Source organism: Nicotiana sylvestris, chromosome 8, assembly GCF_000393655.2.
Source record: "Nicotiana sylvestris chromosome 8, ASM39365v2, whole genome shotgun sequence".
In the NCBI taxonomy this organism is placed as follows: Eukaryota; Viridiplantae; Streptophyta; class Magnoliopsida; order Solanales; family Solanaceae; genus Nicotiana; species Nicotiana sylvestris.
This window is the reverse complement of record NC_091064.1, coordinates 8,052,733-8,072,069: the sequence shown is the minus strand read 5'-3', so window position 1 is coordinate 8,072,069 and position 19,337 is coordinate 8,052,733. Positions and strand designations below refer to the sequence as shown.

Sequence of the window (19,337 nt, the reverse complement as noted above, 5' to 3'; positions counted from 1 at the left end):
TGAAATTTTCCTCAGAATTAGGATTCGTTCATTCGATTGTCATGTTCTGATATTGAAGAAATACATTAAATGATATACAAGTAATAAATGATTGATCTTATGAGAGGATTCTAGTAGCTATAAATAAATCAAGAATCTATGTCGCAGAAGCGCATGAGGCTCAGATTACAGAGAACCTGTCTTATGAAGAGGTTCTAATTGCTATTTTAGGTCAACATGTCCACAAAGTTAGGGAGCATGAAAGTAACTTCCATAAAGATATGGTGGAGGAATAAGAACATCAAAGGAAAGATGTGGAAGCCAAAGAAAAAATGAATTCTAAGTACCCCCATCTGTTTCAGATAGAATATTCTTAACGACTGTAGCTCGAGACTTCTAGATTTTCGTCTGTTTTCTGGGTTTGAAAAAGTGTGGATTTTCAAGAACGAGAATCATATGATATGTTGGGAATCTCTTATGATAATCATCCACGCTTGAAATGTATCTTAATGCCTGAAAGTTGGATAGGATGACCTTACGTAAGGATTATATTGCCCCCAATTTTTATGAAATACAAGATGCTCATTGAATGATAAGAAAGATATGTCCACTTAGAAAATTTCAAATATTCAAGGATTGAACATTCTGTTCTAGATTAAGTAGGTTTAATTTAGGGAGTTATCGATAGGCTAACAAAAAAAGACAATTAAGGATTCATTGAAATTCTTACATTTATTTGGAAGATACTTATCTTTTTCTCGATGGGGTCGACTCTTCATCATCTTGAGGTTCGTTCGGTTGGTGAAAGGACCCATGAAACATAGAATGACCCAAATCTGGGGTTTCCCCGGCAATCCCACGCACAACAAAAGAAATTTCATGTGTTTTCTTAGCCCATGCTAGGTGACTTCGATTAACACTCATTCTATGATTGAATGATATTCAGAATTGAAGCATTGCGGTGTTTTCAGGAGTAGAATTATTTGGATATAAGGTATGGGATAGTCATGTTTTCAAAGGAGACTCTATCCAAATTTTCATGAAAATCCGTAAGGGCTATTTTCTCCTCTAAGGCTCCTTTATATTCGAGATGAATGTTCCCGGGGGGTGGGGGAAGAAGGATGTTACACCCCGTACTTTCATTTTAGAGTTCATCTTAAGTGTATGAATATGCGTTGGAGAGTTTAAGGACCATTACAAATATAATAATGGGTTAAAACAGGTTTTAAGGAAGTATCGTGAGGTTGGAAGGTTAAGAAGCTAATCGAATTGAAGAAAATAAGTTTTGTCGAATGTCGGCAAGTTGGGAATGTTATAACCCATACTTGTGGAGTGAGAATAGGGTGCTTAAAATGATAATAAGGTAAGGTTATGAGGTATTTTATTTATATGATATTCGTGTGTTAATTTTGAGGTCAAGCGAGTCCAACATGCATTATATATACACACACACACATTTCATGCCAATCACCCTTAGGGGCACTTAGATATTACATGTTTTATCTTCTATATCTCTCTTTACATTACCGTTCTTATTTATACTTTCCTCCCTTACATACTCAGTACTTTATTTGTACTAACGCATCTTTTATTTGTGGATGTTGCATATCGTGCTGCAGGTCCGGATAGACAGATTGACGGTCCTCCCAGTAGGCTATCAGTTCAGCAAGAATTGTTGTTGCACTCCACTTGTCTCGGAGTTGCCTTTCGAGTCAGTATACTTATGTACATATGTTTATAATGATGGCGGGGCCCTGTCCCGACCTTTATAACGTTTATGTACTCTTAGAGACTTGTAGACAGATTTCATGTATAGGAATACTTGTATGGCCTTGTCGGCCTATGTTTTGAGTGTACAAATGATCATGTCGGCCTTATAGGCCCGTATGTCACATCCATAAGTTTGTATATCATGTTGGGTCGCCCTATGTCGAGTATTCCCTTATGTTTTATTCTGATTATTTCATGACGGCCTTCAATCCCATTTACCTATGATGGTATGATACGAAAGATATGCAACATTGATACTCGGTTGAATAAGGCACCAGGTGCCCACCACGGCTCTCCAATTTGGATCGTGACATAATGTTCGCACCATCTTCATGAATTCGGGAAATTGGCCCTGAATACCCTAAAATTTTATGGGCCCATCAAAAATGACCTAGTTAAAATAGTCATTGCTTCTCTACGACTATTCCTCGTTTTTTGATGTTTTAGGGACATAAAACAGGAATTCAACATGATTTTTAATTTTTCATGTGCTAATGTTCACGCCATCTTCATGAATTCGGACGAATGGCCTCGAATCGCCTCAATTTTTTTGGACCCATAAAAAATGACCTAATGAACAACAATCATTGTTTCTTCACAGTGGTTTCTTATTTTTCGGTGTTTTAGGGTCATAAAATAGGAAACGATTTCTATTTTTTGTGTTAATGTCCACATCATCTTGACGAATTCGAGTGACCGACCCTGCATCCTTAAAAAAATTCGGGCCCATCAGAAACAACTTGTTAATAATAATCGTTTCTTCTCCACAACAGTTCCTCATTTTTTATTTTTTAGGGCCATAGAACAGGAATTTAACATGATTTTTTATTTTTCGTGTGCTAATGTCTATGCCATCTTCATGAATTTGGGCGACCAGTCCCGGAACACTTAAAGTTTTTTTGGCCCATTAAAAATGACCTAATGAACAATAGTCAATGCTTATTCACGACCGTTCCTCATTTTGTTTTTTGCATTTTAGGGCCATAAAACATGAATTCAACATGATTTCCAATCTTTCGTGTACTAATATCCATATCATGTTTATTAATTCGGACAACCGGCACTGAAGCGCCAAAAATTTGTTGGGACCATCAGAAATGATCTAATGAGCAATAGTCATTGCTTTTCCACGCCCGTTCCTCATTTTTTGTGTTTTAGGGTCATAAAACATGAATTCGGGCGACCGGCCCTGAATCGCTTATAATTTTATGGGCACATTAGATATAACCTAATGAATAATAGTCATTACTTTTCCACGACCATTCCTCATATTTTTGGCATTTTAGCGCCATAAAATCGAAATTCAGCACGATTTTCAATTTAGTTTAAGCTAATGTCCACGCCTCTTCTTGAATTCGGTGATCGACCCTAAATAGTCTAACTTTGTGGGCCCATAAAAAATGACCTAATGAACAATAGTCATTACTTTTCCACGACCGTTACTCATGTTTTGGCATTTTAGAGCCATAAAATAAGAATTAAGCATGATTTCAAATTTTTCATGTGCTAATGTCCATGTTATCTTCATGAATTCAGGGGATAGACCCCAAATCCCCTAACAGTTTATGGGCCCATCAGAAATAACCTAATGAACAATAGTCATTTCTTCTCCGCAACCATCTCTCATTTTTCTGCTTTAGAGGCATAAGCAGGAATTTAACACGATTTTTGATTTATTATGTGTTATATCCAAGAAATTTTTGAAGCTCTTTGTGCAATTGGTGATGATAAAGCACTAGGTGTTGATGGCTATAATGCATTATTTTTCAAAAGAACTTGGTCACTTATCAGATCGGAAGTGTGCCATGCTGTGAAGGAATTCTTTCAGTCAGGCAAGCTTCTTAGAGCAATTAACTTCACAGCCATCACTCTGTTTCCTAAGGTTCCTCATCCTACAAGTATCAAATAATATAGACCTATAGCTTGTTGCACTATTCTATACGAGCTAATAGCCAAAACTCTTGCAAACAAGCTACAAAAAGTTATTGCTTCAGTTGTATCAGACACCCAAGCAGGCTTCACTCCTGGCAGGAAAGTAGCAGATAATGTTCTACTGACCCATGAGTTAGTTAAGGTTTACTCAAGGAAGAATATTTCTCCAAGATGCCTCGTCAAAGTGGACATTCAGAAAACCTATGATACAGTTGACTGGAGGTACTTGCATCAAGTTTTGGAATGTCTGGGATTTCTAGTTCAATTTACCAATTGGATCCTAGAGTGTGTGTGTTAACAGTGAATTATACCATCCTCATCAATGGGGAGACTACTAAGCCATTTGATGCAGCTGGAGGGCTTAGGCAAGGAGATCCTATGTCTCCATTTCTTTTTGCCATAGCAATGGAGTATCTGAGCAGGAACCTAAAAACACTTGAGCATGAGAAAACTTTCCACTATCATCCTATGTGCTCTAAATTGGACCTAACTCATTTGAGCTTTGCGGATGACCTCGTCCTCTTTACAAAAGGAGACACTACTTATGTTGTCCTATTGAACCAAAAGTTCAACATCTTTTCAAAAACTTCAAGGCTTAAAGAAAAACTAGCCAAAAGCTCAATATACTACGGAGGAGTTAGCAATTAATAAAAGTATGAGATTCAACAAGTCTTAGGGTACATTCAAGGAGTATTGCCTTTCAAATATCTGGGCATACCTCTGGATACTAAGAAGCTGTCAATATTACAATGGCAACCTCTCACTGAAAAAATTGTGAGCAGAATTTCTTCTTGGACAACAAAGAAATTGTCTTATGCAAGTAGAACTCAGCTAGTCCAAACAGTAATATTCGACATTCAAGCTTACTGTGCTCAATTCTTTATTATACCTGCTAAAGTCATCAAAGCAATTGAAGCACACTATAGAAGGTATATGGTCAGGGGTGGATACAATAACCAAAATGTCTTTGGTGGCATGGGTTAGGATGTGTTCTCCAGGAGCTACTGGAGGACTGAACATGATTAACTTGGCCATGTGGAACAAAGCTGCTATCACTAAGACATGATGAGAGTTTGCTAATAAGAAGGAATAAGTTATGGATTGGATGGATCCATAGATATTATATCAAAGAGCAAGAGTTTATGCATATGAAAGTACCAAAGCAAGCTTGTTGGATAGTTCAAAAGGTGTTTGAGGCAAGGGACATGCTACACCTTATTAGCAATTTGTCACAAGGCACAATTATAAAACAAGCATGCCTGCAACTACTAGGTGTACTTCCCAAAGTTCCATGGAAAGGATTGATGTGTCAAAACCAAGCAACACCAAAAGCCATCTTCACTATGTGGCTCGAGGTACAAGGAAGATTGTTAACAACTAATAGGTTAAAGCAATCGGGAATGCAGGTAGATCACTTGCTGTTTCTGCTATCAAAAACTAAAGACGCGAGACCATTTGTTTGTTGAGTGCGAATATGGTAAATACCTATGGTACAGGCTCATGCACTGGCTGCGAATTCAGTATCCTCCTATAGATTCATGGGCAGCAAGTAACCAATGGATGGTTATAAAAACTAAAGGCAAATCTCATATGGCAAGATTACTTAAGCTTGTCTATGCCGAGTATATGCATGCACTATGGATTGAGAGAAATTCACAGATCTTTGAGAAGCAAACTACTACATGGGAGGTCCTATCTAGGAGAGTGGCTTGCATGTGAAACTTCAGAGCTGAAGACTATACGCTAGTGTTGCTCAACAATTGTAAATATTAGCAATTAATAGATAGAGACTAGACTATGCATAGTGACGCAAAGATTGTAGATTTTTTTGGTAATTTCTTTTATCTTGTAGAGCATACTGAGAAGGTCTCCTCAGATTTGTAAATATTACATTGGTGGTTAATATAAAAAGTTTAATTACCAAACACAAAAATATTCACGTCATCTTCATGAATTTGGGCGACCTGCCTCGAATCGCTTAAAATTATGGGGCCCTATCAGAAATGACCTAATGAACAATAGTCATTGCTTCACTATAATTGTTCCTCATTATTGGCGTTTTAGTGCCATAAAATAGGAATTCAGCATGATTTTCGATTTCTCGCTGTCTAATATTCATACCATCTTCAAGAATTAGGACACCCGGCCCGAAATCGCCTGCAATTTTGTGGGCTCTTAAGAAACGACCTAATGAACAATGGCCATTGCTTCTCCATGAGTGTTACTCATTTTTTGGCATTTTAGGGCCATAAAACAAGATTTAAGCACGATTTTTTATTTTTCATGTGTTAATGTCCACACCATCTTCATGAATTCGGGCGACCGGCCCCAAATCTCCTAAACTTTTACGGACCCATAAAAATGACCTAATAAACAATAGTCATCGCTTCACCAAGATTGTTCCTCATTTTTGACGGTTTAGGACCACAAAATAGGAATTCAGCATGATTTTCGATTTTTCATGTGCTAAAGTCCACACCATCTTCATGAATTCGGGTGATCGGCCACGAATCGCCAAAAATTTTGTGGGCCTATCAGAAATAACTTTATGATCAATATTAATCTTTTCCATGAACGTTCATTATTTTTTGACGTATTAGGGCCATAAAATAGGAATTCAGTATGATTTTTGATTTTTTGTGTGCTAATGTCCACGTCATCTTTATAAATTTGGGCGACTAGCCTCGAATCGCCTAAATTTTTTGGGCCCATAAAAAATAACCTGATGAACAATATTCTATGCTTCTCTATAACCGTTACTTATTGTTTGGCATTTTGAAGACATAATATAGGAATTCAACACGATTTCTGATTTTTCGTGTGCAAATGTCCACGACATCTTCATGAATTCGGGGGATTGGCCCTGAATCGCCAAAATTTTTTATAGGTCCATTAGAAACGAGCTAATGAACAATCGTCGTTGCTTTTCCATGATTTTTCCTCGTTTCAGCATTTTAGGGCCATAAAATAGGAAGTCAGCACGATTTTTGATATTTCGTTGTCAAATAACCACGCCATCTTCAAGAATTTGGGCGGCCGCCCCGGAATCGCCTACAATGTTATGGGTCATTTAGAAATGATCCAATGAACAATAGTCAATACTTCCCCACGATCGTTCCTCATTTTTACATTTTAGGACCATAAAATAGGAATTCAACATAATTTTCAATTTTTTGTATGCTAATGTGCAAGCCATTTTCATGAATTCGAACGGCGGCCCCAAATCGCCTAAAATTTTGTGGGCCTATCAGAAACGACCAAATAAACAATAGTCATTGATTTTCCGTGATCATTCCTCTTTTTTGGCGTCTTAGGGCCACAATAAAGGAATCCAGCACGATTTCGATTTTTTGTGTCCTCATGTCTACCCATCTTCATGAAATAGACCGGTTGGCCCTAAATCGCCTAAAATTTTGTGGGCCGATCAGAAACAACCTAATGAAGATCAGTCATTGCTTCTCCATGATCGTTCATCGTTTTATGGCATTTTAGAGCCATAAAATAGAAATTCGACATGATTTTTGATTTTTCGTGTGTTAATGTCCACGCCATCTTCATGAATTTGGGCGATCGGCCCCGAATCGCTTAAAATTTTAGGGCCCTATCTAAATGACTTAATGAACAATAGTCATTGCTTCTCTATGGTTGTTCCTCATTTTTGGTGTTTTCGTGCCACAAAATAGGAATTCGGCATGATTTTCAATTTATCGTTGTCTAATATTCATACCATCTTCAAAAATTTGGGCTACCGGCCTAGAATCGCCTGCAATTTTGTGGGCTTTTAAGAAATGACCTAATGAATAATAGACATTGCTTCTCCATGATCATTCCTCATTTTTTGCATTTTAAGGCCATAAAATATGAATTCAGCACGATTTTCGATTTTTTGTGTGCAAATGTCCTTGCCATCTTAATGAATTCGAGTGGCTAGCCTTCAATCTCCTAAAATTTTGTGGCCTATCAAACACGACGTAATGAAGAATAGTCAATGCTTTGCCATGACCATTTCTCGATTTTTGGCGTTTTAGAGCCAAAAAATAGGAATTCATGATATTCCAATATTCGTGTACTATAGTCTACACCATTTGAATAAATTCGGGCGGTCGACCTCGAATCTACTAAAATTTTACGGGCCCATAAAAAATGACCTAATGAATAATAGTTATCGCTTTTCTATGGCAGTTCCTTATGTTTTGGCGCTATAAAACAGGAATTCATGACTATTCGTAGATTTTCGTATGTTATAATCCATGCCATCTGCATGAATTCGCGCGAACGACCCCGAATCTCCTAAAATTTTGGCCCATAAAAATGATCTAATAAACAATAGTCATTGCTCGCCATAAAAGTTCCTTATTTTTTGGCATTTTAAGACCATAAAGTAGGAATTCAGGACGATTCTCCGATTTTCATGTGCTATAGTCCACGCCATCTACATAAATTGGGTCTACTGGCCCTGTATCTCTAAAAATTTTGTGGGCCTATAAAATGATCTAATGAACAATAGTCATTGTTTTTTCATCACCGTTCCTCATTTTTTGGTTTTTTAGGGCCCAGATTTTCGTGTGATATAGTCTACGCAATCTGCATGAATTCGGGCAGCCAGCTCCAAATTTCTTAAAATTTTGCGGTCCTATCAAAATGAACTAATGAACAATAATCATTGTTTCTTCATGATCGTTCTCATTTTTGGCATTTTTAGGCCATAAAATAAGAATTCAAGATAATTCTCAGATTTTTGTGTGCGATAGTCCATGCTATCTGTATGAATTCAGGCGACTGACCCCGAATCTCCATAAATTTTATGAGCCCATGACCTAATGAACAATAGTATCACTTCGCCATGACCACTTCTCCTTTTTTGGTGTTTTAGGTCCTAAAATAAGAGTTTAGGACAATTCTCAGATTTTCACGTGCTATAGTCTACACCATCTGCATGAATTCGAGCGACCAAACCCGAATAACCTACAATTTTGTGGTCTCATAAAAATATGACTAATGAACAATAGTCATCGCTTAGCCATGAGTGCTCCTCATTTCTAGTGTTTTAGGGCCATAAAAATAGAATCCAGGGCGATTCCCAGATTTTCATGTGCTATTATCCACGACATTTGCATGAATTTGGGAAACAGGCCGTGAGTCTCCTAAAACTTGTGGTCCTATCAAAAACTACCAAATAAACAATAGTCATCGTTTTTCCATGATCATTCCTCGCATCTTGGCAATTTAGGGCTATAAAACAGAAATTTAGGACGAATCCTACATTTTTCTGTGCTATAGTCCACGTCATCAACAGGAATTCGGGCGACTAACCCCGTATCTTCTAAAATTTTACGGTGCCCTATAAAAAGAACTAACGAACAGTATTCATTGCTTCGCCATGATCATTACTCATTTTTTGGCATTTTAGGGCCATAAAATAGGAACTCAAAACGATTCCTTGATTTTTATGTGCTATAGTCCATGCCCTATACATGAATTCGAGCAGCCGACTCCGAATCTCCTAAATTTTACAGGCCCATAAAAAATGTCCTACTGAAAATAGTCATTGTTTCACCATGTTCGTTCCTTATTTTTTGGTGTCTTAGGGCCATAAAACAGGAATCGGAACAATTTTCAGATTTTCGTATACTATATAGTCCAAGACATCTGCATTAATTAGGGTGGCCGACCCTGAATCTCCTTAAATTTTGCGGGACTATAAAAAATGACCTAATGAACAATAGTCATTGTTTCACCATGATTGTTCCTCATATTTTTTTTACATTTTAGAGCTATAAAACAAGAATTCAGAATGATTCCCAGATTTGCGTGTATTATAGTCCAAGTCATCTACATGAATTCAGGCGATCTGCCCCAAATCTCCTACAATTATACGGGCCCATAAAAATGAGCTAATGAACAATAGTCATTGCTTTGCCATGCCGATTCCTAATTTTTTGATATTTTAGGGCCAAAAATAGGGATTTAGGACGATTCCCAGATTTTCATGTGCTATAGTCCATGCCATCTGCATGAATTCATGCGGCCGACCTCGAATCTCCTAAAATTTTGCACACATATCAAAAATGACCTAATGAACATTAGTCATCGTTTGTCCATGATCGTTCCTCATTTTTGGCGTTTTAGGGCCATAAAATAGGAATTAAGGACAATTCTTGGATTTTTATGTGTTATAGTTCACGCCATCTGCATGAATTCGGGCAACCAGCCTCGAATCTCCTAAAATTTTACGTGCCTATAAAAAAAGACCTAATGAATAATTTCCATTGCTTCGCCATGACCGTTCGTCATTATTTGGCATTTTGGGATCAAAAACAGGTATTCAGGACGATTCTCGAATTTTTGTATGTTATAGTCCACGCAATCTGAATGAAATCAGGCGACCGGCCCCGAATCTGCTAAAAATTTTCGGGCCCATAAAATTGACCTAATGAGTATATTGATGATTTCACCATGACCGTTTCTCATTTTTTGGCGTTTTAGGGCTATAAAATAGGAATTCAGGACAATTTTAAAATTTTTGTGTGCTATAATCCACGACATCTGTATGAATTCGAGCAGCCGGCCCCGAATCTCTAAAATACTTACGAGCCCATAAAAATGACCTGATGAACAATAGTCATCGCTTCGCTATGATCGTTCCCCTTGTTTTGTCATTTTAGGACTATAAAACTATAAATCATGATGATCCCATATTTTTGTGTGTTATAGTCCACGCCATCTGCATGAATTCGGGCGGCCAGCCCGAATCTCTTAAATTTTTTCGAGCCCATAAAAAATGACCTAATGAACAATAGTCATTGCTTCGATATAATCGTTCCTCATTTTTTTTTTGGTATTTTAGAGCATTAAAACGGGATTTAGGACAATTCCTCGATTTTCATGTGTTATAGTCCACGCATCTAAATGAGTTCGTACGACCGACCCCGATTATTCTAAAATTTTGTTGGACCATAAAAAATAACCTAATGAACAATAAATTGCTTCTCCATGACCGTTTCTCATTTTTTGGCGTTTTTGTGCCATAAAATAGGAATTCATGATAATTTTCTAGTTTTTGTGTGTTATAGTCCATGTCATCTATATGAATTCGGGCGGGCAGCTCTGAATCTCCTAAAATTTATGGGCCCATCGAAAACGACCTAATGAACAATAGTCATCCATTCACCATGAATGTTTCTCAGTTTTTGGCGCTTTAATGCTATAAAACAAGAATTGTGGACGATTCCTAGATTTTGGTTCGAATCTCCTAAAATTTTGCAGGCCCATAAAAAACGACCTAAGGAACAATAGTCTTTGCTTTCCCATAACCGTTCCTTATTTTTTGAGATTTTATGGCCATAAAATAAGAATTCAAGACGATTCTCTAATTTTCGTGTGCTATATAGTTCACATCATTTGCATGAATTCGGGCGGCGGACTTCGAATCTCCTAAAATTTTGCAGTCCAATCGAAAATAACTTACTGAAAAATTGTCATCACTTCAACATGGCCGTTCCTTATGTTTTAGCATTTTAGGAACATAAAACAGAAATTCAGGATGATTCCCATATTTTCATGGGCGGCCATCTGTATGAATACAGGTGACTGGCCCAAAATCTCAAATAATTTTGCGGGCCTACAAAAATTATCTAATGAATAATAAATTGCGTCGCCATAATTGTTTCTCGTCTTTTGGCATTTTAGGGCCATAAAATATGAAATTCAGGATGATTCCCTGATTTTCGTGTGCTATAGTATACGTCATCTGTATGAATTTAGGCGGGCGGCCCTGAATCTTCTAAATTTTAAGATCCCATAAAAATGACCTAATGAATAACAGTCATTGCTTCGGCGTGACTATTCCTCGTAAACACTTTAATAAGGGATATTATCACTTTTGGCCCGCGCCAAAAACTATTTATATTTGATAGCTAGAAAAGTGTATAATTTGTGTATATAACATACAGAAAATGTGTGTGTGTGTGTATACACACACACATACACACACATACCCACAAAATATACAAATTTTATACATTTTTCGGCTATTATTTTTACAGCGGCTATACGGTGTCATTAAGCATACATAACATCTGTATATAGGTATAACACTGACAGAAACCTGGAGGAACAAAGCTGATAAAATCAAACCAACAATGAATGACAATCACTTTCTCTGTCTCAATTTGCGTGACACAACTCGGATTTCAGAGAGTCAACAGATTTTCATTTCAAGTTTGAATCCGGACATATATTTTTTAGATTTTCTAAAATAAAATGTACATATTTAAAAATTATGTGAGAAATCTATATCAGCATAATTAACAATTAAAATAGTTAAAAGGCACATAAAAATCGAGATCAAAGAAAAACTTGTTAGACTCTTGAAATCCGAACGCCACGTAAATTTTCGACTCTTGAAATCCGAACACTGTCACGTAAATTGAGACGGAAGGGGTACTTTTTTGAGAAATTTTCATAAAGCGCTATCTTTTGGTAGTAATTAGCCATCTATAGATACTATTTGCTATATTACGGATTATAGATACCTTTTATGTGGTTATAAGATGTATTTGATGTATTTAAGCTATTGTATTCATGAATACAGTAGCAAAAATAGGCGTGACTCAGGGAAGTCCAGTTAATCAGTTGTTGTATTCGAGTGTATTCGACTGTATTTATGGAGTAAAACATGGGATTACAGCTGGACAGATTATTGTATTCAACTGTATTCGACTGTATTCACGGCGTGAAATAGGGGATTACACTGTTTTTAAAACGGAAAGTGAATCAATTAACATAATAGATTCCTAATATAACTCAACAAACTCAATTATAACACACAAATTTTGTATTTTCAGTTATAAAAAGATTCTCAACAGAAAAATACCCCAAAAATCTTCAGAAAAATTATATAATACACATCTGAATACATAAATTATATTAATTAAAATATATATATGAATACATTCATGGCATATAGCGAGACAGTGAATATAATGAAATACATATAATACAGCAGGATACATTGAAATACAATGGAAAAAAAGACAGTGAATACAATAAAATACATGAAATATAACGAGATACATTGAATTACAATAAAAAACCCTAAACCCTAATGGATCTATTCAAGCAACCTGCAACAAAGCGGCTAAAACGGGTCTCCTCGCCATTTCCAGAGTTCATAGAACAGAGTATTGTAAAGGTCAGTAATGGATACTGATGTGTTACAACGGGGGTTGATGGGTCGTCTTCATCCTTCACTAGATCACAAACAACGTACTACTAAAAAATTAGTAGTCTGTAAACATTGGTTGGCTGGCAATTGTAATAGGTCTCCCTGTCAATTTCTACATTGTAGAGAATTAGTGGCACCATCATGGCCAAAGCAGCAGCAACAACATGCGAAGCGGTTTTTCGACCATCATAATCCGAAGAAGAAGAATTACAACAATAATACATGGGCCGTTGAGGGAGAGATACTGACGTTGAGAGAGAGAGAGGGTGGAGAAAAATCTGAGAGAATGAGAGAGAAAAATAATACAAAGAGTATTTTATGGCTTAAGAGTAGGAGGTAACCATAAATAAATATTTGGCTATAAAAATCAAAAGGTATCTATATAGTATAATTTTTTAAAAGGATATTTATTTAAAATAAATAAGGTATCAACCTTTGCTATATGAGGTAAAAATTCCTACTTTTTTTACATGTGTCTTTATAAGTAGAAATCTAAGAAAACTTCAAATGTTAATTAGAAATGATCTGTATTGGTGGTTTCTTTGCAATTGCTGCCATTTATACTCTCTTTCAGGATGTTACTAAGTATAATAGGATACCTGCAGTAGTACCTTCTGCACTGTCTTGTGCGCGGAAAAAACTTACCTACACCCAATATGTTACTACACGTTTAACCTATCAATTCGTAGAAATGGGCGTTTTTGGTCTCTATTAACACAATACAATTCACCACCAACAAAAACGACCCGACATATCTCGTGTAATCCCACAAGTGGGGTTTGGAGAAGGTAACGTGTATGCAGACCTTACTCATACCTTAAGAAGGTCGAGTGACTGTTTCTGGTAGATCCCGGGCTCGAGGACTGATAAAAAACAAGTGGAAACAACAATAATATAATAAGAAACCAAAGCGAATATTAACAAATTCAACAAAACTTGATATAATTGGAGAAACCAAAAGCATATATTTTGCTAAATGAAGGTTATGCACTTAAATCTGATAATAGTGTAGAGATCACAACTGGAATGTCAAATCACAAACAATTTCTTAAATTTGAATACAAACACCTGAAGCTCACAGTCCTGAGAATTTGTGCATGCTAATCCTGGAAAATCAAGCATTTTGTCACCTAGTTGTAGTTCAATCAATAACAGCAACAATCCAATAAAATTCCACAAGTGGGGTCCGAAAAAGGTAGCATGTACGCAGACCTTACTCCTACCTTGTGAGGGTAGAGAGACTGTTTCCAACTGACCCTCGACTCAAGGAAAGATGCAAAAGGAAACAGTAACGACACAAGCAGTAACTAGTTTTAGTTCAATCAGCGAACTTAATTGTACAAAATGGATAAATCAAAGTTAAAGCTGCTTCCGCAACACAACACTATTCGCATGCTAGTACTAGGGAGTCGAGGCTTCATTTACACGAGTGATCATAAAAGTATCGACATACTCCCACTGCTACAACTAGTTTATTGCAAAAGTCAAGGAAACTCGGGTTCATGCCTTCATGGTCATTGTGAAGCTTCATTCTCGCTCTTCCTATATATATAAAAATTCTGTTGAAATCTTACTCTTCTCCCTCTTCATCCTCGTTATCCTCGATTCCTACCCAATGAGTAAAAGCAAAAAGGAATTCTTTGAAGTTCACCATTCCATTTTTGTCCCAGTCCATTTCCTCTACAAAACAAAAAGACGGGGCTTTACAAACTGAAATATATGAGCGAGTAAATGTATAGAGTATTACCTAAACTCTACCGACGGCATATAATAAAGCCTATAAAACATAGAACTAATATCATTTCTTTTCTTCGAACTTGATTTAGTTTCCTCATCAAGTCCCTATGAGCGCAAATATCGCATTTCAGTACATATATATTGACCAAATCAAATTGCAAGCAAGACACAAGAATAGACAGGATTGATTGTGTATTCTGAGAAGCACATTGTGACTCAGACAAGTATTGAACAAGTTCTCTTTGATTGCACGCTTAATATGTGGATTGCATCATACTTTATCTTTTCTACCATAAAGACTGCTTCACTCATAATTTTTCAGACACCACGTACATCTCGCGAAATTTATTGTTCCAAAATACTGTAGATAATCTATAGCATAGGCTGTATTTTCTAGTATGAAATTGAACAACCGGTTCATAGCGGCAAGAACTCTTTGAAAACCTAGTCTTCAGCAGAAAAAAATATTTGGTTAAAAGAACGTTTACCTAGCATGCATCACTGACTGATGATCTTAACCAGAAATAATAAAAAATTAGTGTAGCGATGTCTCTATGGAACAGCATTTTTCAAGCTTTTCTTTCATGCCACTTGTGATCGGACTACTATAAGTGAAATCAACACATATTTATACAAATTCGAGTCTCTACCTACTGTATGTGAGAGAGCGGGAGAGAGACAAGAGAGAACTTACCAAATCTTCTCATTCCTATTCGACCAGAAGACCTTTCTCCTGATGTTGTTTCATTAATTGCTTGAATCATCTCATTCCTGCTTACATAACCATCCTTGTTCTTGTCCAAAAACACAAAAGCATCAACAAGTGTTTCAAATGCCACCTCCAGATTTGGTAGTCCCATCCGTGATTTCTGTATTTGGTCAAGGAAAAAACAACTTTGCTGGCGGTTTTTTTTTTTTTTTTTTTTGGGGGGGGGGGTGTGGTCTGACCATTTAGAAATGTAATTCCTCATGGAGGGCTACAGACTGCTCAGAAGACGGAATCCATCCCCAGAGAACATGTAAGCAGATAATGAATCTTTGAATATTACCGTGTCGCTTGAAAATAAGAGAGTTTTTCCTATCCTTTCTTTAAAAGCATTAACTAAGTTATGAATTCTCATGCAACTATATAAAAATAAGAGATATACAATATTTTTTTTATATACACACGAAGCTAGAAGCCGACGTACAGGTGCGGCTGAACCTAGTAGCTTTACTGCAAACCCTATATTTGTATTAAGAAACTCACTAAATATGTACAACAACAACATACCCAGTAAATATGTACAAAAATCAAAATTCAGAACCCAGTTACTAACACCTGATGTCGCTATTCCTAGAATTTAGAACCCCTAAAGTTCGATTCCTGGCTCCGCCTCTAGTAAGAGACAATTATAATTCTTGGCACTTCTGACACCAAAGCGAACTATCAAAACTTAGGATTTTGCAAACATCAGAACATTGATTAAACAATCATATTCTCCGAGGATAGTCAACAACTACAACTACGCCTCAATCCTAAACGACTTGTGTTCGGCTATATGAGTCGTCACTCACCATGTTCCCCATTTAAATTCATCTCCGGTCCTAAAATGGATGAACTAAATAATTTACCAATTTTCTTTAATCAGATTCAAGGACACCTGAAAATCAAGAAGAAATGAAATTTCACAAATATATATAGGTGAACAGGATACAGCATGCAGAGCAGTAGGATCATCCTTCAAAAGATAGACAAGACAAAGAAGAACGATGAATTCGCTGAATTCTATTCCCATATCTTCATTAATATCACACGCTTCAAAGAGATCACTGATTTCTTCATCGGTAAAATTAATCTCCAGTTTACCAAAAGCGTGTTTCAACTCCTGTGGGTCTATTGCTCCATTACTATCTTCATCTACAAACAAAAGAAGACAACTCTTCTCAGATTCTTAGAGTTGTTCATTCTTTCTTCCTTGTAAAAGACGAGCGGTTTTGTAAATTTAATTAAACGACAAAGGATATGCAGCCAACCTACCAAATTCCTGGAATATAACTTTGCATTTTCGCAAGTTCTCGTCGATTTTGGGAAATTTTAGGACTATGCTATCAAATGATTTTATGGAACTTCCTTCAGTTTCCCTCCGCTGCATTGCTTCGGTTATTTTGGCCTCGAGTTTTGTCTCCGGGACAGAAGCCCGGGGAGATTCATTCTTACCCAATACACCTCCCATTATACGTCAAAAGTGAGAGAGCTAAACTTCTGCTCCAATTTGCTCCACAATCTGTAAGGTTTAAACAGGTCTTACTAGTAGTAAGAATCAAACAAATAAGGCGAAAAGATACGAGTATCATTACACCCAGTAGCATAAAATCTTATTAAACACTTTATTCATATAACTGATCCAAACTACTTTGGGTTGGGATATAATTGATTGATTCATTTTGATACAGAAATTTCAGCAAACATTTGGTATGACTATGTAATTGTTGAACAAGAGAATAACACAACTAACCAAAAATGATTGACTTTAAGTAATATACACGGATGGTGTAAAAATAAATTACACGATCAAGATTAACTTTATGTTCTATGCACTGATGGTGTAAAAAATATTTACACGATCATCCCATTTCAAAGGTAATCGTAGATAACTAACCCTAATTAATAAAATTGAGTGGTAACCAAGAATAAATGTTAAAGTAACAAGTTAAATTACACTGATGGCGTAAAAAAATCCATTATGCTGTCAATGTATATAACTTAAATCCAGTGCGATTTATGCAGAAATCTTGATAAATTAAACTAGGGAATTGCATATTATTTTCAGTTCCAACAATAGTCATATACATCAATAAATAAGTTTAATTTCCAAGGATTCAGTTCAAATTATATTCCCTTTATCTTCATATGAGGCTGAATAAAAATTGAATCTTGAAATACCCAAATCACGGTATGACAATAGCCTCAAAACAAAGTAAAAGATTTCATTTTTATAAGTTAATCATTGTTAAGGAGTTAAAATTGAATAATCAAAAGGAAAAAAAAAATATTTCTATTCCTTTCTTTTTTCTATTTCTTTGAGGATAAAAAGTTGGGAGATTCCAAATTTTCTTCTTTTTTTTATCCTTCTGTTTCCTAACCAAGAAAACAAAAACAATGACAAACCAAAAAACAGAAACTTTTAAGGATGAATAAAACATGAGAATCTAACCTTAAATTCTGCTAACTGAAAAGATAAAAGCTTTCTTCTGTCTTCTTCTAAACTGAAACAAGAAAACAACAATCAAAAGTGACAAGCACAAAATATTGTGCTAAATTATAATACACAAAAATGGAACCTTTTTTTTAATAGCTTTTTCTGCTGAAAAAAAAAAAGAAACTGAATCCAAATCACCAAATAACTGATGTTTTAAGGAAAATCTTGAAAATTAGTGGAAGGGGAGGGAGAGAAAGCAACTCTTGTGGGTGGGGTGGGTGGGAGGGACACGTGGGGTACAGCTGAAGCTTTTTGTCAGGTTGATTATTTTAGTACAAAATTGTAGGTCTCTCGTGTGGGTGGGCTTGAGTGGAAGATCTCAAACTCCTAGATTTGCGCATCACCCACCACGTACCCTCCCTTTCTTCCTTCTCTTATTCATTCGTGGAGCCCGAAACTGAAATAGTGCCATTTTTGGCACAAAATATATTTTTTTGGGGTTAAAAAAAAAATACATTTTTACCTAAAACGTAATATAATACTGTATTTTATTAAAAAATTAATTTTTAATGTAAAACATTGTATAATACAACGTTTTACTAACTTTATCTGCATTTGCAGTTTTACACCATGCTATTTTCCTTTGCTCTTAATTCCAACCTTTTATACATGGGCCCCATAATTTTCCCTAGAATTTGATGCAACTTTCTTAAACACAAAGGAGTTATAACAGTAAAAGAAAATATTGATCCAGGTATCTACTTATTTCTTTGTTTTTATTTTATTATTTTATTATGTTTTGTTTCTTATTTGTTATTGCAACAATACTTTTTTATTTCTCATGTTTTAGAGTTTTGATTTCCCGGAAATATTTCTCCATTCTCTAGTAGTGAAATGAGGTCCATCAGTAGAATTATTGGCCGAGGTGTGCTAATTACTTAAATAGTCATCTAACAAGATATAAGAACAAAACAATAAAAATAATGTCTTATTTTTTGTAACAATATAATCAATAATATGATACCCATTATTCTAGAAAATAACTCTAGCGTGAGACTACCTAGTTATGCTTTGTTTGATAGTATTGTGCATTTTTAGTGGGTGTTTGGACATAAGAATTGTAAAATTCCAAAAAAGTTAAAAAGAAATTCATGTGAAAATGATATTTGAAAATTAGAGTTGTGTTTGGACATGAATTAATTTTGGGTTGTTTTTGAATTTTTGTGAGTGATTTGAGTAAAATTTTTGAAAAATAGCTTTTTATCTTCAAATGAAAATAAGAAATTTATAGATAAATATTGATTTCGAAAAAAAAAAGTGAAAATTTTTTCTAGAAAATATTGATTTGAATAAAATGCTGCAGCTTTCTAGAATTTTAATTCATTAAGTTTACATAACACTTCGAATTAAATAATGATATAATTTCTCCTGTAATTGCCAACTTTTAAGGACCGTTTGAACTTGCTCGCTAGTTACAAGTCATTAATCATTACTATTTTTCATAGGTAAGC

At 35.6% G+C, this 19,337-nt stretch overlaps 1 protein-coding gene across 1 annotated transcript; it reads right to left on the bottom strand.

The window, feature by feature from the left end:
- Positions 1-14,204: 14,204 nt before the first annotated feature.
- Positions 14,205-18,208, bottom strand: LOC104226395 (probable calcium-binding protein CML21). The gene is made up of 6 exons (XM_009778388.2): positions 17,969-18,208; positions 17,842-17,893; positions 16,665-16,911; positions 16,342-16,544; positions 15,339-15,513; positions 14,205-14,587 (listed from the first exon to the last, which is right to left on the bottom strand). The coding sequence occupies exons 3-6, from the start codon at positions 16,858-16,860 to the stop codon at positions 14,478-14,480; spliced, it is 684 nt and encodes a 227-aa protein (XP_009776690.1). The 5' UTR covers positions 16,861-16,911; positions 17,842-17,893; positions 17,969-18,208; the 3' UTR covers positions 14,205-14,477.
- Between the last annotated feature and the right edge of the window lie 1,129 nt (positions 18,209-19,337).

Excerpts from the sequence above, each read along its gene's own strand:
- LOC104226395 (XM_009778388.2), bottom strand. The coding sequence starts at position 16,860 with ATGGGAGGTGTATTGGGTAAGAATGAATCTCCCCGGGCTTCTGTCCCG. Across the intron at positions 16,545-16,664 it reads AGTTATATTCCAGGAATTTG|ATGAAGATAGTAATGGAGCA; the intron begins GTAGGTTGGCTG and ends TTTTGTTTGTAG. Across the intron at positions 14,588-15,338 it reads AATAGGAATGAGAAGATTTG|AGGAAATGGACTGGGACAAA; the intron begins GTAAGTTCTCTC and ends TTTGTTTTGTAG.